The sequence below is a fragment of the Miscanthus floridulus genome, chromosome 19, assembly GCF_019320115.1.
Source record: "Miscanthus floridulus cultivar M001 chromosome 19, ASM1932011v1, whole genome shotgun sequence".
Taxonomy (NCBI): domain Eukaryota; kingdom Viridiplantae; phylum Streptophyta; class Magnoliopsida; order Poales; family Poaceae; genus Miscanthus; species Miscanthus floridulus.
The window spans coordinates 115,864,360-115,891,578 of record NC_089598.1 but is presented as its reverse complement, the minus strand read 5'-3'; the positions used below and the strand labels follow the sequence as shown (position 1 = coordinate 115,891,578).

Below are 27,219 nucleotides of genomic sequence, written 5' to 3'. Positions count from 1 at the left end.
AAATATTTCTTGCATCTAACAAAATGGATGTAATTTAACAAACATAAATCAAAACATCACAAAAAAAATATCAATGAGAACCATAACTACAATACAATCAATTTCGTTCTAAGAACCAAAAGCAGTTAACATTATACCCTAAACCTAGGGTTTCTCATTTCATCCACAACAATGAACCCATAACATAACTACATGTGGCTTGGTTTGCTAGTTTTTTCCACGCCTTGGAATCAACCTACGGTTGTATAATACATATATTGAGGGATACAATGAAACCCTAAGTGATGACGATTCTTAGGTTCAAAAATCCGACTAATATATACCGAATCGATGCGAAAAAACAAGGAGGTGAGCGAGTATACCTTGCTCTCGAAGATCTACGGATCAAATCAAGGTTTTCAAGGTCCAATATGTCGATTCGTGAGGTAGGGTGAAGTGGGGAGAGAAAAACCCGAGAGGGAGGAGAAAGAAGAGGAAGAACGCTCGGGGAAGAAGGTTGGGCTGGGGTTAAATGTAGAGGGTTCGGCGCTAGAGTGACTGGCGCCGAGCTCGGCGCCAAAATCTACAGCGCCGAGCTCGGCGCTAGTCACTCTGGCGCCGAGCCTCCTGGCAGGCCATTGCCCCGTGCCCAGGAGCTCGGCGCCAGCACCAATGGCGCCGAGCTAAGGGTCAATTTCCTAAATTCTTTCCGCCAGAGGTCTATTTATGAGAAACTTTCAAAAAAAAGAGTCAAATTTTAAAAAATTCGGCCAATAAACAGAGGAGTCTTCCGTACAACACAGAAATTTGACACTGAGTTATTTAAAAGCCAAAAAGATGGCCAGCTCCTCCGCCTGCGCCACCCTCCACGTCGCCCAAAATAGCCTCGGCCGTCCGATCACGCGTTTGGTGGCCCAGATCGCTCGAAGCAACAGCTTCTGCAACAGCTTCTCAGCTTCGACCACTCTTTATTGGCATCCACTAGCTTCCCGTGTAATTCTCTCAGCATAATCCGGCTTCTGCTCTGGAGCCAATCCATCAAATATATACTGCGGCTTCCGATTTTGGGTCCAGATCCTTCTATAGGAAAAAAAAAGAGTCGGCCTCATCACTTCCCCGTTCTCCCCCACTCCTCCCGTGGCTCGCACGGATGCCGCCGCCGCCGCTCGCGCCTCCCCTTCCTCTCCTTCTCTCCCACGGCGATGCACCGGCTACGGCCACGCCGCTGGTCGCGGGGTGCGGGCGGAGCACAGCCCTGGCGCGGCGTGGCTGGCGAGGGCGCCGGTGTGGAGGCCGCCGAGCGTCCGCCGGCGCGGGCGGCTCGGCGACCACCCGGCGCGAGCAGACCCCAGGTAAAGGCGGCCTCCCTCCCTTGCTCCTCTTCTCCTTCACACTCCGGCGCTGGGGTCAACCGGAGATCTGCGTGCTTGTCGTCCACCTTTGCTGGGGTTCATCGGGGGCCTCCATGACTGGATCCAGTGCCTCCATGGCCGGATCCGTTAGTTCCCCCACAGGATATTTGGAATCACATGATCCACTGGTCCGTCGGCGTCTTAGGTAAGTAAATGGCCTTATCTCTTTGCGTTATGGTTAGGGGATGCACTGATATTTGGGGATTTTGATTTCTAGGGTTCTGGATTGGGCAAGAACAGGGGCATTTCTATGGTGCTCTATCTTCTCCTCTCTGTAGATCCATACTCCATCTTCTTTTTTCTATGGATGCAAATGGAGCAGCCAAGGTGAAAAAGATGCTATCGATCTCCGCCACCAGGTGCCTTACCCTCCTCCCTTTAAACTATGATGCTGGATGAAAATAGTGCAGATTAAAAACAGAACTGTGTTAGGATAAACCATAACACGGTTGCTTCACAGGTTGGCAACTTGCCAGATGCCTCATTTATAATAAGGAATGTTTCTTTTCGGTGCATGGAGCAGATACTGAGTCTAGAAAATTCAGTCTCAATCTCTTTTCTGCATATATCAGTGCCAGTGTATGTGTTTTTGTTTTTTGAAGCAGACATATTATAACACTGAGATGTCAATAATCTTGCGCTATCAAATTTGGTTTTTGTATACGGGAATCATACTAATAGCATGTTGTTACTGTTACTAACATCCTGAGTTTTGTATATGCCATGCTACACTATTCATGCCTATGGTCATTCCAGATATAGCAGTCCACATATTTGCCTCAGAAGTTAACTTTAAATATATGTGCTAATACTCTGGAGAGCTTGATAAGCTACATGCTTGCCACCCAAAGTTTAGCTTATCAATTCCTAATGGTCTTAGTTCACCTTCCTTTTGTCTTCAGGTTCTCAGGTAATATGTGGTTACCTTTTCTCAGGTGGCAGCTGCCAACGCAGGTCTCTCCATGACAAGATTTGTTGATGCCGGTTTTTATTGGAGAATTTGATGATTTCAGAGGAAGATTGATCATGTTTCTTGATTATTGGTATTTTCGCACCATCTCCTTTATCAGTTCTACCTATTTCCCGATACATTCGTAAATTCTAAGTTCTATGCAACTGCTTGCTGTCTAAGATGATGCAACGAAATTGACTAATTATCCAGTTAGTCCTTCGCTCTATCGTGTACCTCAAAAAATGCACAAAATGAAATCAAAAGAGATTTGTTGCGTCATCATATTTTTCGACGCCAATTCTAATATGGCTTTATTTTGTAGGTTGGGCTCCCTTAATCATCCAGGGGGAACACCTACTCAATCCTCGGGAGGACACCTAGGGTTCAGTTCATCGTTTTGGTATGTTATCCACTTTCTCTGCCTTCCTTAGATGTTAGTTTAGATTATTTCATAATAATAGATCGAAATGCTGCCTACTTATGTACTCATATATATGTCCTTTCCTTTGTTTTCTGTGTTCAAATAAGGTGTAATATGTGTTCAGATGGCATGAAGATATTCAGAATCAAATTCCAAATTGTTTTGGATATCTTATTGGATTTCGTAGTTTCCAGTTCCTCTAATTGAAGATGGTATCAAGTTTGAGCTGGTCCAAATATGCTTATCTAACTATCGTGCAGTACATGCTCCTTGCCGCTGCCGACCCACTTATGACTTATCTCAACATATACGCTGTATAAATAGTTGTACAACAGTACCGCTATTGTTTATTTATAGCTCATTGCTTTCCTGCAATTTGCGTCAATGTGAGCTATAGGATTTTGACCATCTAGAACGAACCATGCTGCCATTAAGGGACCCACTATGCATCGTTGTTCTATTTGTCCGATAAAGTCAAACAGCTATAAGGCCTTTTTCTTTTATCATGCATTATATTACCTTACAATCATTCCAGTTTATTACATCACACAGGCTAGCCATTCCATGCAGGACAGAACCAACATCTACTTGTTTTTTCAGTTGCCATGCATAGCGTTTTTATTACATGATAATTGAATCAATGTTCTGTTGTGAGCGACAACATTTCCAAAAATTCGTCGGCTACTACAGCACATATGCTTCGAATTCAGTAGTATAGTTGAAATGTTTAGAGTTTTCATAAATACAGGTCTAATGAGCTCCTGATTTTATTTTCTAGCTTCCTCCAATATACCGCTCAAGGTTTGTTTAGCTGATCACAGATGTCAGCTGCTACCCTGCTGCCTAAAGGTTAATTTTCTTTATTGTTTTTAATTTACTTCAGTACATGTGTCTTTGGTTCTCCAAATAGGAGGTCTTTTGTTTGCTTCCATACGTCATGATTTCAACTTCCTATTTCTGCTCCCTATCCCAAAATGATGTACAACATAAATGAGTATGAGTTCCCTAGCTGAACTTATTTTCTAACTTATCTCTGTGTTTCGTTTTGCTTCACATGATGTTTGCAAACTACAGCCGAGCTGCACATGTTTTGTGGGCATAGTTTCTAAGAAAATATGCTAGATAAGGGGAAGTCAGCTGATGATCGATTCATCAGCAACATTAGTTGTTGCTCTAAATTTACGTACTCCATGTATTTCAGTTGAGTTGTTTGGTTATTAAATAATTGGGACATCAGAATCCATTGCCTTTGACTTTGATAGATCCTAGAGCTCATGGATTAGTTTATTTACGAATGTTTGACACTCCTACAACATGTTGTATAGAATATGTGTGCATGTAGATAGAAAACTACCTCAGGAACCTTAGTTAGCTAAGTGGACTGAAAGGGCCACCAAGTTTGATAAACTCTGTTAAGTTTCAGCCATCAATCATGGGTTTGGTGCTAATAGAAAATTAAGCAGATCATCCTGCATATATAACTTTGCCTGTAGTAATTACAGATATTGATAGAAGTTATTAGTTTATAATTCAACTAATGATGATGATAGTGGACTCAGCAGTTTATAGTTCGGTTTAGATAATAGTCATAGATGGAACTGCTGCTAGAAAACTGTTGTTGGTGACTGTTGCAAACAATACAAAATCTTTATAGTTTCAGTGATGCTGTTGTTGGTCACGGTTGGGGAAAAAGTAATAAATAGTTTATTTTCCCATTTATTTCCTTATGAACTCGTGTTGACGAACTCACAGCGACGAACTCACAGCACTACTATGCAAAAAGAGGTCTAATTGCAACAGCGTGACTCCTGCAAAATAGTTAGGCCCAACCTGCAGCTTCCAGTTAATCTTAAATATAGTTGGTTATGAGCACCATTCAACTACACTGAACACTCTCACTTAAAATGTCCAACTGGTTAAAGAATGTGCTGCCATGTCTGCCTCTAAATTACATTTAGAAAAGATTAGTAATGAAGCTACAAAGGAGGAACCTTGTCTATATCGAAGTAAGTTCCACTAAGGTTCAATGCAGTGTCCAGGAAAAAAAAGCTTTGGTTAGTGCTGTTTTGCTGCTTTACTGACCTCATCTTTGCCTTATTTTTCCTTCTCCATATTCTGGATGCACCAGTAGTTAAGTTGATCCGTGCCTGATATGTTATATATAGTACACGTATCATAAGATAATATAGCTCAGTTAACTGATGATGTAACTAATTAGAGGAACATACTAAGAATTTCTGTAATGAAAACCTCTTGGATTCGAATGGAATTCATAGGAACTCTGACATGTTGCTTAAGACTCTAAGGCGGTTAAGAAGACAAGTTTTTCCCAAGCTATCCTTGCAGATAGAAAGGCAAATCAGATTGCCCACATCGGAAACTGTTTTTTTTAGCAGTGTTGTTTCATATACAATTCTAGGTTCTATTCATGACATAGGTATCTACTGCCATTTCCATTTACTTTTGTAGGGTATACATACAATATACATAGACAGCTAACACATTAAGGGTGCACTTCAATGGCGTTAACATCTCAAATTTGCTTGCTCTTCATTTTCAGATTGATGTCAATTTGTCCGGTTCGTCATATCGATCTTAAACAACGTCAACACTACACAGATTATGGACGTTGTGGTCATCCATTATTTATTGTTGCAGGACACAGGCTGCTCATTAAGAGGCCACACATTGAAGCCCCCAAACAAATGGCCAGCCATTGATCAACATCTGCGTTCAATTTTACGTATATATAACTTGGCTCCTCAGCTTCTTCTATACTTTTGTGCACTTATCCAAGGGAGTCTTAAAAGAAGATTACCATGAACTGATCTCAAAAAGGCTGAAGAGGAGACCGCCATGATCTCCATAACCATAAATGTAAGCGAGATATGCTTGTGTAGCTGGTTGAACATATTCTGAGGGCCTTGTGTATGACCAGGATATTGTCTACTATTGTATAGACTCTTCTATGTAGATCAGCTAGCTTTTCTTCATTGTACTGCTTTGTTGTGTCAAGGATGAGTAAAGGATAAATGATTCAGGGCTAGATGACTTTTTTCTAAGTCTTCAATTCATAATATACTAAATCCATGGAACAGTTCAGTTTCATACATGTATTGCGCACTTGAACATTGTACTGCTTTCAACTTTATACTTAGTTCACTTAGATTTCTAACACGCCCATTGTTACACAAAATCTCCATTTACAGGCACACAGGCGCGCGGATGCGCGCGCCAATCTACTAGTTAGTATATAAATCCACATATTAGTATATTATAGTAATTCAATTATGTTGGATATTTGGAACATGTACATGTACCAAAAAAAAGAGTATACCATGTGGGTGGTACAACGAAGAATATACCTTTCCTCATCAAGCCCACATATAGCGACCATTTGTATTAAAATTGGCGTACAGTACAGATTTATTACTACTGGAGTACTACGTAAGACGCAGGAGTGTCTGGGAGCAGTCACTACGTAGTATATAAATTGGCGTACAGTCAGATTTATTACTACTGGAGTACTACGTAGTATATAAATCGACTTTCGCACGCGGTCCCCACCCACCAAGCTTCCGTCATCCAATCCGTGCCCCACAGTTGCGCACGTGACTGGGAGCAGTCGGACAAGTCGCCAGTCACTGGCGGCAGTGGCAGCAGTAGAAATTTGACGAGACCAGCAAAACCAAAACGGAAGAAGAATCGCACCCATCCTCCGTCAGCATCCACGTCCGCATGCGCATGACTCGACTCCATGCACGGGCGGGCCCTGGGACCCGGAGCGATCGAACCGGTCAAGGTCCAGGACCGACAGGTCGCTGACGGACGAACCAACGAGCGGCCCAAGTCCCACCTGCCGACCGGAGCAGTGGCTTTTCCCGCGAGGCCCAGGCCCAGGCGGCGGCTGCGGCCTCCGCTCGCATCTTCGACGGGGTCCACGCGACGGCGACCGCATCCGCATCCGAGTTGCGACTGCGAGTGCGGCCCGGCCGAACGGGACGGGACGTCAGGACGGCCTGCGCGGAGGGGCCCCGCGGCCCGGCGACTTCGTCTCGCGCGTGCGTGGAGTACTGCTCCTTGTTTTTCACTTTCGTCTGGGTGCGGGGGACGGACCGTCCGGTTGGCAGGAGGATATTATTGTCGCGGTCACATGTTCCACGTGCCCCTTTTCCAATCGCTCCAAACAGAACAGGGGGCGCTCTGCTCTCCTAGTACCGTAGTGCGCTCAGACTCACTCTTGGAGAAGCGCTTTTTCATGAAGCATGTGACCTCCGTGTGGGCTAATGGAGCACAACATTCGTGTGCTTAATTCACAACGACACGATAAGCATGTTGTTGCGACACTCCACGCTAGTGCACGATACCACATGTTCTCCAAGTCATTGGTAGTATATGGACACAAAATATTACCACTCCCACCGTTTCTTCCCGCGAGACACGTGCACGGCCTTGGGTCGAGAGGTTATAAATCTTTTGGCCAACAACACTACTACAAAAATCTTTATAGAGGCGGGCCAGATTGATTAATAGAGGCGGGCATTGCAACCGTCTTCGATCAAAGGTCACGGTTAATGCCAGATTAACGGAGGCGGTTGTTTTGCCCGCCTCCAAAAATAATTTAAAAAAACCAAAAAAAGGAAAAAGCCCACAGCCCGAGTCGGGCTTGGGCCTGGATCTGGGTTGCACGCTGCCAGATCCACCCGCGTCGAGGCCAGATCTGCTGGCGCCGGAGCCGGATACGTCTGCGCTGGGGCCAGATCCGTCGTGGTGGAGCCCGCCGCCCCCAGATCCGCCGTGGTGGAGCCTAGGCTAGGGCCGGATCCGCCCGCGCCGGGGCCGGATCCGGCCTCCCCGTGCACCGACCGAGCTTGAGGAAGACGGATGTGCCGCCGCGGAGGGAGAAAGATGCATCGGCGTCCTCCCTGTGCGTCGACCGAGCTCGGGGGAGAGAGATGCGCCGCCAGAGAGGGAGAGGGATGCGTCGCCTGCCACCCCGTGCGCCGGCTGAGCACAGTTTCCTTGGGGAGATGGAGAGGAGAGGGAGGTGCGCGCGCCCTACGCCAACCGAGCTCGGGCTCCATGGGGGAGAGGAGGGAGGAGGCTCGGGTGGGGGCTACCATGGGAGAGAGGGAGAGGGACCGGCGAGGGAGGGGCCGGGGTGCGGAGGCGTCGGGTGCGAGGGCGTTGACTGCGACTGAGGGGCGGAGCGACTGAGGAGCTGTGAGAGAGATAAGTGAATGAAACCCTAGATCTAGGTTTATATACTACGAGCGTGAATCGGGTCGAGATGGGCTGCTTGGGCTAGGAGCTCATCCTGTATTTTATGAGGCGGGCTTTATAGTGTGCCCGCCTCCATTTTTGGAGGCGGTTATTTTAAGGTGTCTGCCTCCGTAAATCTATTTTTGGAGGCGGGTATTTCCTGACCGCCTCCGTAAATAAAAAATGACCGCCTTCGTTAATCGCCAGGTATTTTAGGAGGCGGTTGTATTTTGTGACCGCCTAGGTCAATAAAAGTACACTGTCTTGCAAAATGATTTATATAGTAGTGCAAGTAGCCTGACAATTTGTAGACCGTAGTACGTGTACGTACCACGTATATTTGGAGCCGCCAGATTCATACATGAAAGTGCTCCCATGTCAACATAATGCATGTCACAAGCAAAGCTTCCGTTTAGAGCTTGCACTTCTAGTGTAAGTCGTGTTATATTCTTAGTGCTGTTGTTAGTCACTCAAGTCCGTGCGAGATTGTCTTGATGCAATGATGCATTTAAGTGTTAGAACTTTTTTCTTTTCGCGAGGCTATTCGAGGGAAAGATTGTTACTCTCTCTGTCCCAAATTAGTTGACGTTATAGGATTCAAAAAAAATCACAAATTTGTATTAATTATCACTTTCCGATGCATCTTTCTCTTCTACCAATACTTTATTTCTTTTTGTCATAAATCTCTATCTCTATATCTCACTCCTCGTTCTCTGTACACCACACCTTTTCACTCATCCTAAATTCCTGTGTCCAAACTTAAAACGTCAACTGTTTCTAAAAAAGGGATACTTAATATTTACAAAGCCTTTCATATGAGACAAGCATATCAAAAGCTCTTTTTTTCTACTCCCTACATCCTAAATTATAAGTTGTTTTGGCTTTCTACGTACATACCTTTCGCTATGCCCTGAGTACCTCATAAGTTTTGATAGAGTATACCACAACCGATTTTATTTGACACCAAAATCAGACAATATATGCTATCCCATGGTAGAGGAATGGCCTTGAGAGATGGTTGGAATAGCGGAGACAATGAAGGGCGAGCAAAGAAATGATGTGGTTATAGGTGGTGATTGTTGAAGGATAGCTGTTGAGGGTTTAGGGTTGTTATGGCTTGTTTGACTATATTCTTATTCACCTGAATCCATGTGCATTGAAATGGATTAAAAAAACTGGACTTACGAGGGTATGACCACCCCCAGGCATTGCATTAAGAAGAAGACCTTCTCACGCAGGCCCAGAAAACCCCCAAACCCCTGCTCCACCCTTACACAACGGCACCGTCGCCCTGTGAGAACGGACCGGTCCTTAGACCTGTGCTTCAGCGTGGGACAGACGAGGAGATTTTTTTAACCCCAGCCTGGAATTCGCTCTCATGAGGAGTCGAACCTAGGACCTGAGGAGTGCTGCTGGGACGCTCTAACCAGTTGGACTAGAGGCCCTTTGGCTTGAAATGGATTAGAGTGAACTTCAACACACGTGGATTAGGATGAATATAAGTACATCTACTCCAACACACATTGATTGAGATGAATACGAGTACAACAGAACATGACTTTACTAGTGATATTTTTCTTAATGAAACCAGCCGCTAGCAACCGGTTATACCCTTTTTTTTACTCTCTTCATTTTCAAAATTTTAAGTCGTTCTAACTTTTGTAGATATATATAGTTTTACTATGTATCTAATTATATATTATATCTAAATAATAGTAAAATAATCAATATGTCTAGAAAAATCAGAACTGACTTATAATTTAAAACGACGGAGTATCTATCACGATATAGACTTTTTTGCTAGTTGTTTTCGCGAAACATGTGTGCTTGAAATTGAACCAGCAGTAATTGATCCAATGCACGAAGCTAGGTAGGGCAGGGCGACTAGTAACAATGCAAGTGCACTGAACGTGAACCATTTCCGTGATGGGCGTGACAACTTCACCCCTAGGGCATCTACAGCAGCTAGGGGTTGAACAAGTGAGTCACCGGATAATCCAGGTAGCCTCGGATTCTGTGCAGTGCCGCTCGTTTTTTTCCACTCGATCGTGGAACAGAGTACAGAGACCCCGATATAGAAACCTAGAAAGTCTATTATTAGGTGGCCTGCATCGTGCCAAAAAAAAATCCATGCAGACCATCACTAGATTCCTGCTGACTTTAATTTGCGGCGGCGTACCAAATGTGGGAAATGTGAAGACGGTGCTGAAGAGGTTAAATTCGGTTCATGCACCACCTCTCCGTAACCAGCAAAGATTCAGATTTCAGAACAGGGCCGTCGCAGATGTGGCGGCTGCGGTCCAGTTCACATGTACGTATACGTGAGCAAAAGGGCAGCAGCAGTTCTAGTCCGATACAGCTTCTCTTGCTGTAAACTTCGGCGATTAACTAGAACCGGATCCTGTTGACTCCGCGCCTGCAAGTAACTAGTCTGGTCAAGTTAGGAGAAACATGGAATAGTACTTTACTACCACGAACCATAAATTTGTCTTAAAAAAATCATTTTTTAATGTATAGCTATAAGCACGACCACGATGTGAGATGAATTTCTTCACGGTTTCTTCTTCGCCACCGATGATGAGAAGGGCCTTCGGCACGAATTATCGTCGTTGCGGCTGATTTGTAGAGCTAATTTATTATGAGAGAAAATATTATTCTATGATTGAAAAAGTAGAACTGATTCGGGCTGCGAAGAGACTGTTGGATGCCGTCCTGCTCTTGTCAAAAAGCGGAATTTGCTCCGGCCAATCCAGTCCTCTGTTTTGAACATCATGGGATCCCGTACTCGGACACTACTACCTTTTCCTGTGGATAATGTCAAGACCTACTTGCCCTGACTACACATACGGAGCATTTGGTAATCTGGCCTGCATGCATTGATATGATCTAGAAGTTCAAGAAACGTGGCCCCTTTTTCAGGAAAAGATCAACACGTCCGACCTACAGTCTCTGTGGTTTCCCCAACTTTACCCATTCCGTGCTGCCTGCAGCCTGCTTACCTTCCCGCGAAGAGATCAAGCCAACTTGTTCTTGGCAACCAGCAGGCCCCGCGCCAGGTCCAAGTCCTGCCTGCAGGCTGCAGTGTGTCGTCCTTGTCGTCAATCCGGAGTCTCTCCGACTGTCCCCTCTGCCTGCGTGCCGCCGGGTCCAAGTACAATGAATATTTCGTGCCAACATCAAACCGCAAGGCTGCTCTTCTTTTTCTAACCCAAATCAAGAACCAGCCAGGCTAATGACGCACGTAATTAGCATTGCTCGTCAACGATCACCTGCAAGGCAGCTCTTCTTTTTAATTAGTTTGGGGAGAGGGAGACTCTGTGTTGGGAAATGCACATTTGGGCAGGCAGGCATGATCGAACCCAACAAATATGTGTGTCTGTTTTGATATACCCTATACGTGCCCGCATGACCAATTGACCGAGTTTTAGGGCGTACTCCCAGGCAAACAAGCTGCCCGCCAGGACGTACAGCTAGGTGCTAGATGTGTGTGTCTGTGTTTTTTCTTTTCAAAAAATAATCCTGATAACCGAGTTGCAGCACATGTAGTCTCAAATAAGATAAGTGAAACATAAAACCTTTTGGAGTTCATCGATGTGAGACCCCACTAATGGCCAAGTTTGGCCGGTTTGGTGGGCTGGCCGAATTACCGAGTCCTATGGCCATAAGGTGATGCGAGCAGCTGTAGCATCGAGGAACACTGTAGCTCGGGGAATTTAGTCGAATCCGAAGGGATACCGAACCAACTTCAAAATCTCGGTCTGGGAAACTGTTAACTTCGGTTTGAACCTTTTGCGCGAAGCGAGGACGAAAGCGCAAGAGAGTTAATTAGCAGGTGTGTGGTCCATTCAACGTGTAGAGTGGATCTTAGTCGTCTTCCCGAGCTGGGGCGTTACAAATGGTATTCAGAGCCAACTCTCGTGGTTTCACGAACATATGGCTCGAGAGCTCGGACAGGTTGCGCATGGCACTTGGGCCGAGGAGCTGGGAATATGGACGTGGGCCAAGAGAGTCGATCCTGGACATTTATCCCGTTTGGGTAGGTTGGTTCGGCCCTCGACGAGGACGTCGAGTCTTAAGGGTAGGTGAATGTGAGACCGCGCTAATGGGCTAAGTTGGGCCAGCCTGGTCGGCTGGGCCGAATTACCGAGTCATGTAGCGATAAGGTGATGCGATGCACTGTAGCATCACGGAACACTGTGGCTCGGGAAAATTAGTCATATGTCAGAACCTAAAGGGATACCGAACCAACTTAAAAGTCTCGGTCTGGGAAACCGTTACTTCGGTTCGAACCTTTTGCGCGAAGCAAGTACGAAAGTCTTACCGGGCTGAGGCGTTACAATCGATTAGACCTGGTTCCCAGCTAATGAACACATCCTACATACGGTTAGACAGAGACCAGCCAACAAGAAGGGGTGACACAAGCAAATCCTCCCAAAATGCGAGCTAAACCCGGGACTCGGGAGTGCCAAATCGCAAGCCTCCCCCACCTGTAATCCTTTTGACCCCGGCGACCCTTTCCGTCGCCTGCTTTTCCAAGCGCTGGCCTGGCCTGCCCTGATGATCCAGTCCGGCCGGCGGGTCCCCGCCCGCCACCACACTGCAGTCCAGAAGAAGAGATTAGTTTAATTTAAGCGACTAATTAAAACTCGCGCCACGCCTAGATCACTTCGACGGACGCCGGGCGTATTATATTCTGTCACGACCAAGACGACGACGACGACGGAGGAGGAGAAGCAGGCCTCCCAAGATGCTTCGTCTCCCACCCAAGTCCCCCAGCCGCGGAACTAGCCGTCGCTCTCCGCCCAGCCAGTAGCCCCTCAGTCCAGCCAGCCAGCCAGCCTTCCCACCAAACTTGCAGCACGCACGCACATGTGCCTCCTCCACATTCCGTCCTCCGCTGCCTATATATTCGCCTTCCTGGAGTCATGCCCCCCTCATCCATGCACAGCGCAGCTACTCCTCAGCTCCTCCTTCCTTGGCTTCCAGTACCAGCCGCTAGCGCGCGCCTCTGATCTGTTCTTGACGTCTGGGTTGTACGCTATTGAGGGGCTAACGATTCTTGTGGGGGCGACGGCGGCGGCGGCGGCGGACATGGACCCGTGGGTCGGGCAGCAGCCTTCCCTAAGCCTCGACCTCAACGTCGGCCTTCCCGCGGCGAGGCCGGCGGCGACCAAGGTCATGGTCGAGAAGAACTTCTTGGCCGTTAACAAAGACCGAGAGGTATGTAGCTAGGCGCACGAGTGAGCCATATGCCCTCTGCAGCTCATTCGATCCATCGCCGGCTGGATTACAAACGTAAGCACTTTGCTGACTGGGGAATCGATCGCAACTTGCTGGTTATATTACAGGTGGAGGCGCTGGAGGCGGAGCTCCGGCGCGTCGGCGAGGAGAACAAGCGGCTCAGCGAGATGCTGCGGGCGGTGGTGGCCAAGTACACGGAGCTGCAGGGCCAGGTCAACGACATGGTGGCCGCCGCCGCCAACCGCGGGTCGTCCACGTCGGAGGGCGGCTCCGCGGCCTCGCCGTCCAGGAAGCGGATCCGGAGCGGCGACAGCCTCGACACCGCCCAACACCACCACAACCGCAAGCCGTCGCCGTCGCCGTCGCCGTCGTTGACGGCCGCCGTCGCGGCCCACGAGCGGACGGAGTGCACGTCGGCCGCCGTCAGCGTCACCGCCGCCGCCTTCCGGCGCGCCGTCCGGGAGGAGTGCAAGCCCAAGGTGTCCCGGCGATACGTCCATGCCGACCCCTCTGACCTCAGCCTCGTAAGTAACGGATCGGATGCCGTAATTAACCATCGCTTTTTCGCGCCGAATTTACGGTCAATTAACTCGTGCTGCTTTAAACAAAACAAAACAGGTGGTGAAGGATGGGTACCAATGGCGGAAGTACGGGCAGAAGGTGACCAAGGACAACCCATGCCCGCGCGCCTACTTCCGGTGCTCCTTTGCGCCGTCGTGCACGGTGAAGAAGAAGGTGCAGCGCAGCGCGGACAACACCACCATCCTGGTGGCCACGTACGAGGGCGAGCACAACCACGGCCAGCCGCCGCAGCACGACGGCGGAAGGGCCGCAAGGTCGACGGCTGCGCCGCCGGCGGGCGAGGCCGTCGTGCGACCGGCGGCGGCGCCACTACCGCTGCAGCACCAGCACCAGCGGCAGCAGAAGCAGAAGCAAGAGGCGGCTGTGGCGGCGACGACCGGGCCGTCGTCGGAGGCTGCGAGGAAGAACCTCGCGGAGCACGTGGCGGTGACCCTGACCGGGATTCCCGGGTTCAAGGCGGCGCTGGTCAGCGCGCTCTCCGGCCGGATCCTCGAGCTCTCCCCGACCAGGGATTAATTTAACTAGTAGACAAACATGATGATATATTAATTGATGAATTAGTCCGTAGACAGCGAATTTATTCAGAATCATAGCTCAGAATTTTGGAATTCCACCAGGCGACGAAGTGAATTCGATTTGCTGATTGCGTATATATGCATGTCCATTCAAATATCAGCTGGCGCGCGGCGGCGCGGGCCATTATTGAAGTTGCTAATTCAAGCACGTACGCCATTCAAGGTTGAAGCTAGATGATGATGAAGGCATATATGAAGCCTGGGGATTAACGGTATATATAATTATATATACACCAGTAAGTAGTACACCTGATTAGTTCCACGTACGTAAGCATATATGTATGTCGCCGGACGCTTGGATTTGCATGCTAGTCTGCTAATGCATGGATTATCGAAGAGATCAAGATCGAGAGGACGACCCGTCGCCAAAAAAAAAAAAAAAAAGAAAAGAAAAAGATCGAGAGGACGACCGAGTTTGTAGATCGATAATATCATCGCATGTGCATGCTGTAAGCGACAAAGAAGTTCGTGCAAATCTCTCTGGGTGTAAAATTCAGGGTGATCTGTCCCTGCTGATATAGTATTTCATCTGATCGGGTTGCTATTTTTTCACAGAAGTACCAACCTTTCTTTTCTTCTCTTTTTTAATTTTATTACACAAGCACGCACATTCTCTATGACCTCGGATTCGAAATTAGTTCAAAATACGATTACAACCAGTGGGTATATACAAATGAAAACGAGGGTCAACACAGTCACATCGCCAAGATAAGAATATTATAGGAGGCTAATTACATGAACTCATGTAATTCCGCCTTTCCGAGGTCAATCTATCTCGCAAAATAAATCCTACATTAAAAATATACCATAGTTCTCTAAAAAAATGCATCGTCCTAGCTGTTTGGAACATGAGAATTTCATAGGAACCATGCGGGAATTTCACATGAATCAATGCGATTTTGCAAGAAAAACACAGGAGTTGAAAAAAAACGTGTCCAAAGCGAAAGGATCAAGATACCTAAGAGGGGGTGAATTGGGCTAATTCTAAATCCTACGGATAGCCCAATTAACCCCTTGTGCCTAGAAAGGTGTTTCTATCAAACTAACGCACAAAGGACTTACAACCTATGTTCCAAACTTACTCTAGCATATCAATTCTATGAATGTAAAGACAAGTATGAATTGCTCAAAATAAATACTCAAAGTAAATGCTCAAAGTAAAGAGAGAGGAACGCAGCGATGTTTTGCTGAGGTATCGGAGAGTCGCCACTCCCCACTAGTCCTCGTTGGAGCACCCGCGCAAGGGTGTAGCTCCCCCTTGATCCGCGCAAGGATCAAGTGCTCTCTACGGGTTGATTCTTCAACACTCCGTCGCGGCGAATCACCCAAAGCTGCTCACAACTTAAGTTGGGTCACGCACAAGCTCCACCGGGTGATCACCAAACTCCCAACCACCAACAAGCCGTCTAGGTGATGGCAATCACCAAGAGTAATAACCACGAACTCTCACTTGACCACGCGAAGCCTAATGAGAAGATGGATGCACACTTTGCTACTCTTAATTCACTAATGAGGCTACACTCTTGGATTCTCAAATCTCAATCACCTCACTAGGACCTTGCTCTTCTTGGCACTCACAAACGTGTTTCTCAGCTGTTGGAATGAGCAAAAGTGACTCCACACACGAGTGGAACTTCTATTTATAAGGCAGCCTGAAAAACGAACCGTTATGAGCTTCTGCGGGGTGACCGAACGCTCCGGTCGTGTTGATCGGACGCTCCGGTCAGTTCAACCCGCGAACCAGTAAAAATGAGTTGACCGGACGCTGGCAGGGTCCGGTCAACACTACCGGACGCGTCCGGTCGCATAAAACCCTTACTGGACTCGACCGGACGCTGCCTTTCAGCGTCCGATCACTTGACCTTTCCAGCGTCCGGTCGCACCGAACGCAGACAGCTGATCAAATGAACTGACCGGACCCTGTGGCCAGCGTCCGGTCGCACCGGGGCCAGTGTCCGGTCAGCATTTGACCCTCCATTCACTTTCAACTTTCGATCATATGTGAATGAAGTTTGCTCCAAAGGATCTTAGGCATTCATAGGAGCTACCTAGAGCTAGTTTTAACAAGTGTGCACCACACCTAACTCACTAGACTCAACTAGGTCAAGCTACCCGTCCATACCCCCCTTAATAGTACGGCCAAAGGAAAAACAAAGTCCTAAACTACTCTAAGTGTCACTCCAACTCCAATCGACACTTAGAACTAGTCATCCTTAACCTTGTCGTCCGTCCTTTGAAAACCGAAATGATTTCCATCATAGGGGCATGACAACTTTGATTGCCCAATCGATCTCCATTACCATGACCTAACTTAATTGCCTCTGCAAAACACACGTTAGTCATAGTAATCTTGTATTGTCATTAATCACCGAAACCCTACTAGGGGCCTAGATGCTTTCAATCTCCCCCTTTTTGGTGATTGATGACAATACCACCTCGAGTATGTGAAAGAGTGAGGTTTTTGACGGGCTTGGTTCATATAAGCTTTTGTCGATAAGAACAAAAGTGTTAGTCAAGCTTATATGACCCAAGCCAACACAATGTACTCAAGAGATATGAATTAAGCATGAGTATAAGTAACAAAGCTCATTTACATTGGAGTATAAATGCGGAAGCAAAGGCAAATGAGCATAACACAAGTGATATGACATACATAGTGTAAAGTAGAGAGCACACATGTCATATATCACAATCACGTAGATAACACTATCACATAGATATAATAATATGCATGAAAGTAAACACACGAATGCATAAGTAATAGTGTATCACACAAATAAAACTCTAAATGTATATAATAGACTAATACTATATAACTAGCTCCCCCTGAAACTCGCTCCCCCTGAGTCTACATACTCGAACCCTCTCCCCCTTTGGCGTCAAACACCAAAACCTAAGGGTCGGTCGGCGGATGAGTCGGGCGCTGAAGTGCGTGGGGCAAGCTAGAACTGGGCACCATCATTATCTGACCCGGAGCTTTGAACTGACTGACCCTCTATAGCAGAAAGTGTCGCTGAAGCGGTCTGGGTCTGAGCCGGGGCTGGTGCTGCTTGTGAAGCTGCTAGTATGTCTGTCGTAGGATCTAAAGAGGCGACAGATGAGGGAGCCTCTGAGTAGTCACCGCGACTGGGGCTGCTGTAGAAGGACCGGCAGTATGCATATGAGGAGGTGTAGGCATGTCGGTCAACTCGCTGAAGGATGCTCCAAGACTCCTGGAGACTGACGTGTCAGGCACAAACAACGAGGGTGACTGCTCTGGTGAGAAACCCGTGTGATATGGAGTGAACTGTGGGGCAACCACCAGTGAGGACAACCACTAGGACACCTGAACTATAGGTGAAGCAAACTGAGCTGGAGGCTATCCCTGACTCTGAAGCCCGCTGGGCTGTATAGCTGTAGTCGTCGTGGTGGAGGCAGGCTAAGCAAGCTAGGGCGAAGGCTATGGCAGTGGGGCCCCAAGTGCTGTCACTACATGCTGCATAAAGCCCATAAGCTGCTGCTGCATGAGTATCTACTGTTGATGCATCTGCTGCTGCTGCTGCCTCTGGAACTCATCCTGACGAGCCTAGAACTGTGCGAAGTTGGTAGCGGTCTCCTAGGCCTATCATGCCTGATCCTGCTGCATCCTCTCAAGAATGGCAATCAATGCAGGGTCCGTCTGGGGTGCTGGTGGAGCTGAGCTAGAACTGCCGGCCTCTGCATCATGTCTGCGTGGAGGCATCTGAGGAATCGGCAGATAGTCATCATCTGAGCTATCACTGGACTCGATCATCTCTTGCTGTGCCTAAAGCTGCTCCTCCTCTATGGCGGCAATGCCTCTAATGATCTCGTTCTGCTGAGCTGCTGACTCTGGAATATCTGGACAACGACTAGGACAAGCTGGTGCCTGTGGAGTGCTGTGCCTGATCCTCTGTGTCATGTTATATGCGGGAAACTCTATGGTGGTAGCCCTGTATTCTGCAACCAACTCAGGGGTCCTGATGTGCACACACTATAGCATCAAGAATATGACCCAATGTGCATAAGGAAGCTGTCGGCGACCCTTGAAGCCCTCAACAATAGTATCCTCCATCTCTGATAGAAGGAGGTCCCAAATATCGAACATGGCCTGCTGCATCAGGGCATTAAGGAGCCAGAGCTGTAAGCGAGTAAGACCCTCTCTGTATCCCAACCTGGGAAGCAGTGTCCTCCTGATAATGGCCTCAAGCACACGAGCTGTAGGAGTCAGGTCACTAGGGTTCCTGCTCGACCCCTCACCAAAGGGCTCCTTGAAATAATGTCGCATCAGATCTGTAGGGGGCACCAACCCTCCATGAGGACGCCTGGGAGGCTCCTGCTGTCCATAACATACCTCATGCAACTTGACAGGCTGATCCTGTAACCTCGGTATCTCCCGGGCCCTGAAGCTCATCACTCTATAATCTCTACCGTTGAATGCAAAGTGTATGAAGTTATGATGCGGATCAACGTAGAGTGAAGCATAAAACTGTCGGACCCAAGATGGTACATAAACTCCTGTCCGGCCAATCAGATCTACGAGCCTTGACAAATATAACAAGTAGGGGTGGATGTGCTCTCCAATTGCTGCCACAATAGACTCCAAACTGCAGACCCTCTATGATCTAAACACTGCCCCACTGTTGATATAAGCATTATAGAAATCCTCCTAGAGCGGCGTGTAGAACCCCTCTACTGCACTCTCATCTCTCCTCGGAAGAAACCACACATCGAACTCAACAAATCTCAACTGGCGAACCTGTCTGGCTGTGGCGGTCCTCAAGTCGAGGTGTACCACTGGAGGCGGACCCTGTGGTCTGGGCAGTAGGCGTGAATCCCCTGCGCTATGTAGCTGGCCTCGGTGGAACTGTGGCACTGGTCTGACCAGAGCGGCGTAGCTGGGGTGCCAACACGGTCTCCTCGGCCGGCTGACCCTCCTGAGTCTCCTGAGCTAGCTGAGGCTCTGCTGGTGGGGGCTACTGCTGTGCCTCCTGCTGGGACTCCCCCTGAGGTCGAGCCTCCTCAATAGCCAGGCGACGTCCTGCCATCATGACAGTCTTAGGTGGACCACCATGAAGACGCTCAGCCTCTTCAACTGCTGCCCTCTATGCTGGTGTGAGCTGTGGATCTGCTATGACAACACCACTGCGAGCGCCTCCTCTCTCGGCATGCTCTACGACCTCTACAACAGCTGCTGCCCTCGCTGTCTCTGCGTCGGGGTACTTGCGCTTCTTGGATGTCACCTGCTTCGTTGCCTTGCCTTTCGATCTCATAGGCTGGCGAGGCGGGGGCCTCCGGTCATCATCACCCGGACCACCACCAACGTTCTTAGTGCGAGCCATCTAATCTGACAAGAGGATGAACTGCCGCTGATGAAGATCAACTGTCAAACTAACACTCCTGAGGCTTGGCCTCGATCCTTACTCATGAGCTTGGCTCCGAGTTGACTACCAACTGCCACAGGAACTTTAACGACACTGACTCGCGGCACGATAGAATAGATGGATATACGAATAAATACAATGTATCTAATAGATGCGAAAGACCTAGGAAGCAAGCAATGTAGGTGCGAAATTGAGACGATGGGCAAGCTACCTGACGAATCAGTGATCCAAGAAAAAGGAAAGACGTCACGCGGGGGAACCCTCAGAACCGGCTGGGGCTAGGGTTATGAAGAACAGCGATGAACCGGTGGCCCTAGATTATTTGAAATCAGTGCATTGCATTGCAATTTGATCTAAGCAAATCAAAATTGGAACAAGGATCTAGCCTTACCAACAATGGAGGAGGTAGGGCTATGGCACTGGAGATGGCCTTGAGTGGCACTCGGTGCTGGAGGAGCCAACGGTGGCGCTGTCGTCGTGGGAGGTGCACGGGTCAGGCAGGCGCACGAGCTAGAGTTGGCGTGACTGCGGTGGCGCGGAATAGGGGCGAGCGCAGACAGGGGAGGCACGGTGGCGTGTGAGGCGGGCGCAAGGTGGTCGGCTCGGGGCTGCGGCGGCGCGGCGAGCTACGGTGGCATGATGGCTTGGGCGCTGGAACAGCTGGTGGGCTCGGGACGGAGCTGCGGTGGCGCGGTTAGGTCAAGAAAAAAAATACCCGATGGCTACGGTTATATGAGGGTCCCAAACACGATAGAGAAGGAAACAGAAGAGAAGTCCCGATGTCGCATGAAATCCACTGACCGGACGCTACCACCCAGCGTCCGGTCAATTCCAGAGAGGTCCAATTCCTTTGGAATCGCGACCGGACGCGTCCGGTGGTCCATGACCGGACGCAGGTAGGGTCCGATCAGTACAGCTTGATTCTCCTTCAAACGACCGAACGCTGGATCCCTTCCTGACCGGACGCACAAATGCAGCGTCCGGTCACTCCTTCACCAGCAGTTCACCTCCTGTGAACTGACCAGACGCTGGACAGCAGCGTCCGGTGCACCTTTTCCAGCAAATCTTTAAACTTTCTTCGCGCTGCCTGTTCCTAATCAAGTCCCAACTTGAATAAGATCCAAATAAACATCAATTGGGACTGATGTGAGTGACCTCTCTCAAACCCTCATATTTTTCAAAATATTTTGCCTTAGGCTATTATTTTTTTTAAGAAAATAGGCAATAAAAGGGCAAATGGAACAAAACGACAAAACAACATTCATGCATATGCAATACTTGTAAGTAAATCTAGTTGCTTATCAAGTTTGATCCAAGGTTAAGCTTCTTCACATGCTTTTCGGCGGTTATCTTAACCATGTTAGACAAGCCCTATATGCATTGCCAAAAATTAAACATGTTGTATATTACAATGAATGCAAGGGACAACACAAGCTCAATTTTTTAGTGAAGTTGCTAAAATCAAGTACATTGAGCTCATTCCGCAATCTACAAAATGTAGCCTCATCTAGCGGTTTAGTGAAGATATCCGCTAATTGATCTTCGGTTCTTACACCTTCTAGTGATATATCATTTTTAGCAATATGATCTCTTAGAAAGTGATGGCGGATATCTATGTGCTTGGTGCGAGAGTATTGAACTGGATTATTTGCAAGTTTTACCGCACTTTCATTGTTGCACAAAAGAGGTACCTTTTCTAGAACTACACCATAGTCTAGCAAAGTTTGTTTCATGTATAAAATTTATGCACAACAAGCACCCGCGGCAATGTATTCCGCTTCGGCGGTGAACAAAGCTACACTATTTTGTTTCTTGGAGGATCAAGACACAAGTGATCTACCAAGCAAATGGCATCCTCCGGATGTGCTTTTTCTATCCACTTTGCATCCGGCATAATCCGAATTGGAATAGCCTATTAACTCAAATATAGCTCCTTTGGGATACCAAATGTCAATGCTTGGTGTGTGCTTAAGATACCTAAGGATTCTTTTTACGGCAATTAAATGTGTTTCCTTAGGACTAGCTTGAAATCTAGCACACATACACACACTAAACATGATGTCGAGCCTAGATGCGGTTAAGTATAACAAGCTACCAATCATAGAACGGTAGAGAGTTTGATCAACCGGGTTACCTCCCTCATCTAGGTCGAGATGTCTATTGGTAGGCATTGGTGTCTTGATTGGCTTACATTCATCCATCTTGAATCTTTTGAAAAGATCTTTTGTGTATTTCTTTTGAGAGATGAAGATGCCTTCTTTTATTTGCTTGACTTGAAAACCAAGAAAGAATGTAAGCTCACCAATCATGGACATCTCGAATTCCTTCGACATCAATTCACCAAATTCTTTGTATGAGTCTTCATTTGATGATCCAAAGATGATATCATCAACATATACTTGACAAATGAAGATATGCCCATCAAGCTTCTTAGTGAATAGCGTGGTGTCGACCTTCCCAATGGTGAAGCCCTTCTCAATGAGAAAGTCCCGAAGGCGCTCATACCAAGCTCTTGGGGCTTGCTTAAGCCTATATAGTGCCTTGGACAACCTGTAAACATGATTAGGATATCTAGGGTCTTCAAACCCGGGAGGTTGATCAACATAGACTAGTTCATTAATAAAGCCATTTAAAAATGCACTTTTCACATCCATTTGATATAGTTTCATTTCATGGTGTGATGCATATGCAAGAAGGATACAGATGGCTTCTAATCTTGCAACCGGTGCAAAGGTCTCTCCAAAATCCAAACCTTCAACTTGAGAGAACCCCTTTGCAACTAGTCTTGCCTTATTCCTCACAACAACACCTTGATCACCTTGCTTGTTGCGGAACACCCACTTTGTTTCAATGACTCTTGCTCCTTTTGGTCGCTCTTCAAGAGTCCAAACTTCATTGCGAGTGAAGTTGTTCAACTCTTCATGCATGGCATTGATCCAATCTGGATCTTTTAGAGCTTCTTCTACCTTGGTAGGCTCATAGCAAGAGACAAAAGAGTGATGAGCAATAAATAAAGTAAGTTTTTAAGATCGAGTCATTACTCCCTTTGATGGACTCCCTATGATGAGATATTGTGGATGATCTTGTAGGAGAGGTGTATTTCTTCTATTGACCACTTGGGGAGGAGGTTGTGGAGCATCAACATCTTGTGCTTGTACCACTATTTTCTCATGAGAGATATGAGTATCTTCATTTTCTACTCTCCCATCTTTTTCACCATCTTGTGGTACACTTGATGAAGAAGGTTGATCAATGATTTGTACATCATCTTCATCATCTTTTGGCTTGATGTCTCCCACCAGAATATTCTTCATAACCTCCCTCAATGGTTCATCACCTACATTATCAAGATTCTCATGTGCTCCTTGGGAGCCGTTAGATTCATCAAATTTCACATCATATGTTTCTTCAACCAAGCCGGTGGCATAATTAAATACTCTATATGCTTTGGACTTTGATAAGTAACCAACAAGAAAACTAATATCACAACGTCTTTGGAACTTCCCTAGGTGTTGCCGCTTCTTGTAGATGTAGCATTTGCAACCAAATACCCTAAAGAATGAGATGTCCGGCTTCTTCCTATTGAGCAACTCATAAGGTGTCTTGCCAAGGAACTTTTGAAGGAATAGGCGGTTTGATGCATAGCATGCGGTGTTGATTGCTTCCGCCCATAGAGCTTTGGGAGTGTTGTACTCATCTAGCATTGTCCTTGCAAGAGTGATCAAAGTCCGGTTCTTCCTCTCAACTACCCTATTTTGTTGAGGAGTATAGGTTGCGGATACTTCATGCTTGATCCCAACTTTATCACAATAGGCTTCAATGTTTGTGTTATCAAATTCTTTCCCATTGTCACTTCTAATCTTCTTAAGCTTCACTTCAAACTCATTTTGAGCTCTCTTGGCAAACTTCTTGAAGCAAGATACAACTTTGGATTTGTCATGAAGAAAGAACACCCATGTATACCTTGAATAGTTATCCACAATCACAAGACAATAGAGATTTCCTCCCAAACTCTTGTATATTGTTGGTCTAAATAAATCTATGTGTAGGAGTTCTAGCACTCTTGTGGTTGACATGAAGGCTTTGGTTATTGTTGTTGAGCTTGAGCCTTCTTCTTCTCTACACTTGCCACATATCCAATCCCACTTCTATCCATCTTCATAACGGTGTTCATGAGCAGCTCACTTTGGAGGTGCTTGCCTCTAGCAAACTTGCTCAACCCAATCTTGAGATGCTCTTTCTCTAACTTGAGTTTCTTATTTTCTTCCTTTAGAGCATCATCTTTCTTCTCTTCCTTGAGCTTCTTGTTTTTTTCTTTGAGCTTCTCATTCTCAAGGACCAACTCTTTGTCATAATCAAGAGTTTCTAGCACAATGATGTTGTGGCTTTTCATCTCTTCAAGATCTTTCATGAGCTTCTCATTATCACTCTTGAGCTTGACATACTCATCAAAGTCATTGCACTCAACCACTTGCTTGCCTTTGCTACTAGATCCATGCTTAATGCTCTCATCAATTAAATCATCACATGAAGTAGCTATATCAATCTTGACAATATGGTTAGTAGCATCATGCGGCTCATTTGGTAAAAATTCTTGAGCAATAACAAGAGTATCATGATTAATTTTAAGAGTAGTGTATTCATCTTTTAGCTTGTTATGGCTAGTGATGAGTTCATTGTGCACCCACTCAAGTTTATCATGTTTATCTTTAAGCTCTTTCTTGGAAGATTTGAGCTCCTTGAGTTTGGATGATATAGCATCATTGGTTTCTCTAAGCTCATCATTAGCCTTTTCCAATGTATCACACTTAGCTAAGAGTGAATCATTTTTAGCATCAAGCTTTTCATTGGTAGCTCTACTCTTTCTAATGATCTTAGTGTATTTTCTTAGTATTTTGACAAGATCATCATATGTAGGTGAATCATCATCATCGCTATCGCTATCATCATCACTAGCATGCTCATCATCACTACTATCATCACTCTTAGTAACCTTGCGTTCACCCTTGGTCATAAGGCATAGGTGTGTAGAGGATGATGGCGATGGTGGTGGTGAAGATGCAAGATCAATAGCAATGGCGGCCACCTTTTCATTGTCACTATCATCATCGGATGATCCACTTGATGAATCAATGTTTGTGAGCCAATCACCAACAATGTAGGCCTTTCCACTCTTCTTCTTCTTGTAGAAGTCCCTCTTCTTGCCATCTCTCTTCTTGTATGGCTTGTTCTTTTTCTTCTCATCTTCATCTTCATTGCTTGAATCATCTTTCTTGCCCTTATTCTTGTTCTTGAACTTGTTTTTCTTGGGCTTTGTGCATTGATGAGCTAGATGGCCAAGTTCACCACAATTGTAGCAATTCATCTCGGAGATTGGCTTTCTTCTTGAGCTAGTGAAGAACTTCTTCTTCTTGCCGTCGAACTTGATGCCACTCTTGTTTAGCTTCTTTAGCATCTTGGTGGTCTTCTTCACCATGAGAGCAAGACTTTCTTCATCATCTTCATCACTTGAGCTCTCATACTCAAGTCTTGCTTTGCCCTTATCTTGGCTAGCTTTGAATGCTAAGTCCTTCTCTTTCTTCTTTGTAGAGGATGAGCCATCTTATGGCGTGATGTGCATGTACATCTCATGAGCATTGATCTTTCCCAAGATTTGTGTTGGTGTAGCGGTGGAAAGATCACCTTGATGTAGCACGGTCACAATGTGCCCATATTTGTCAATGGGGAGGACACTCAAGATCTTTCTCACAATGTCGGATGGTGACATTTGAGTAAGTCCAAGCCCATTGACTTCTTCTACAAGAATATTTAAATGAGAATACATCTCATTAGCACTTTCTTTGGAAAGTATTTCAAATGAATTTAGCTTTTTAATCACAAGGTGATAGCGTTCCTCACGCTCACTCTTGGTTCCCTCATGGAGCGCACAAACGTCCGACCATAGTGCATGGGCATCTTTGTGGTTCCTTACACAATTGAACACATCTTTGCAAAGACCTCTAAAGATGATATTTCGAGCCTTTGCATTCCATTTTTCATAATTAACCTCATCGCCTTGTAGGTTAGTAGCATTTTGAGGTTTTGGGAAGCCTTGAGAGGCGGCTCTAAGAATACCAACGTCTAGAGCTTCTAAGTACGCCTCCATGCGGATTTTCCAATATGGAAAGTCATCTCCCTCAAAGATAGGAGGAGGTCCATGAAAGGTCCTAATATGGCTAGAGGGGGGGTGAATAGCCTATTTAAAAATTGACATGTAGGGGATGAACCAATCACAAGATGAATGTATAGCCAATCATCAGGAGAATGCCAAAGACAAGAGACAATTGATTTTCTTCCGAGGTTCACGTGCTAGCCAACACGCTACGTCCCCGTTGTGTCGACCAACACTTGGTGGTTCAGCGGCTAAGAGGTGTTTCACAAACCTCGTCCACACGATTGGACACCGCAAGAACCGACCCACAAGTGAGGTAACTCAAAGACACGAGCAATTTACTAGAGTTACCTTTCGGTGCTCCACCGGAGAAGGTACAACTCCCCTCACAATCACCAGAGACGGCCACGAACAATCACCAACTCATGCCGATCCTCCACCGCTGTACCGAGCTGTCTAGGTGGTGGCAACCACCAAGAGAAACAAGCGAAATTCGTAGCGCAACACGAATACCAAGTGCCTCTAGATGCAATCACTCAAGCAATGCACTTGGATTCTCTCTCAATCTCACAAAGATGATGAATCAATGATGGAGATGAGTGGGAGGACTTTGGCTAAGCTCACAAGGTTGTTATGTCAATGAAAATGTGCAAGAGTTCTCCCTTGAGCCGGCCATGGGGCTATAAATAGAGCCCTCATCAAATAGAGCCGTTATACCCCTTCACTGGGCAAAACGCGCTCTGACCGGACGCTTCGGTCATACTGACCGGACGCTGGCCCTCAGTGTCCGGTCGCTTGATGGACGCCACGCGTCACCAGCTTCAAATGCTGTTTGTCAGATTTCAATGGCTACGAAGCTGACCGGACGCTACAGTAAAACTGACCGGACGCTAAAGCCCCAGCGTCCGGTCATTTCCAGTAAGCTCCTCGAGGCATATTTTTTTGACCGGACACGTCCGGTCCACCTTGACCGGACACAGACCAGCGTCTAGTGCTCAACCCTAGCCACTGTGTCGTCTGATAGCTCGACCGGACGCAGCCTTTCAGCGTCCGGTCGCTGAGTGACCCAGCGTCCGGTCAGTAGACCGACGCCAGCATTATTTCGACCAACTCCATTTCAACTCTAACTTCTTCACCCTTGCTCAAATGTGCCAACCACCAAGAATTTTGCATCCGGCGCAATAGAAAATAGGCATTCAATTTTCTCGAAAGCGCCGAATTTCTATAGATGTGCCCTACAAACCCATCTCAACCCTACAAACA

At 46.8% G+C, this 27,219-nt stretch overlaps 1 protein-coding gene and 1 long non-coding RNA gene across 8 annotated transcripts; both read left to right on the top strand.

The window, feature by feature from the left end:
• Nucleotides 1–805: 805 nt before the first annotated feature.
• On the top strand, nt 806–5,870 carry LOC136526895 (uncharacterized). Of its 7 annotated transcripts, none has more exons than XR_010776627.1 (5): nt 806–1,536; nt 1,609–1,750; nt 2,294–2,434; nt 2,666–3,613; nt 5,325–5,870. It is a non-coding gene; the product is annotated as an uncharacterized lncRNA (long non-coding RNA). The 7 variants fall into 7 exon arrangements; XR_010776626.1 differs by having other exon boundaries at nt 5,234–5,870; XR_010776624.1 differs by having other exon boundaries at nt 2,666–5,343; nt 5,423–5,870.
• A 6,975-nt stretch (nt 5,871–12,845) lies between these two features.
• On the top strand, nt 12,846–14,937 carry LOC136528432 (WRKY transcription factor WRKY28-like). Its single transcript, XM_066521394.1, has 3 exons — nt 12,846–13,246; nt 13,375–13,791; nt 13,886–14,937. Exons 1-3 carry the CDS (start codon nt 12,896–12,898, stop codon nt 14,363–14,365), a joined length of 1,248 nt encoding a protein of 415 aa, XP_066377491.1. The 5' UTR covers nt 12,846–12,895; the 3' UTR covers nt 14,366–14,937.
• Nucleotides 14,938–27,219: the final 12,282 nt, after the last annotated feature.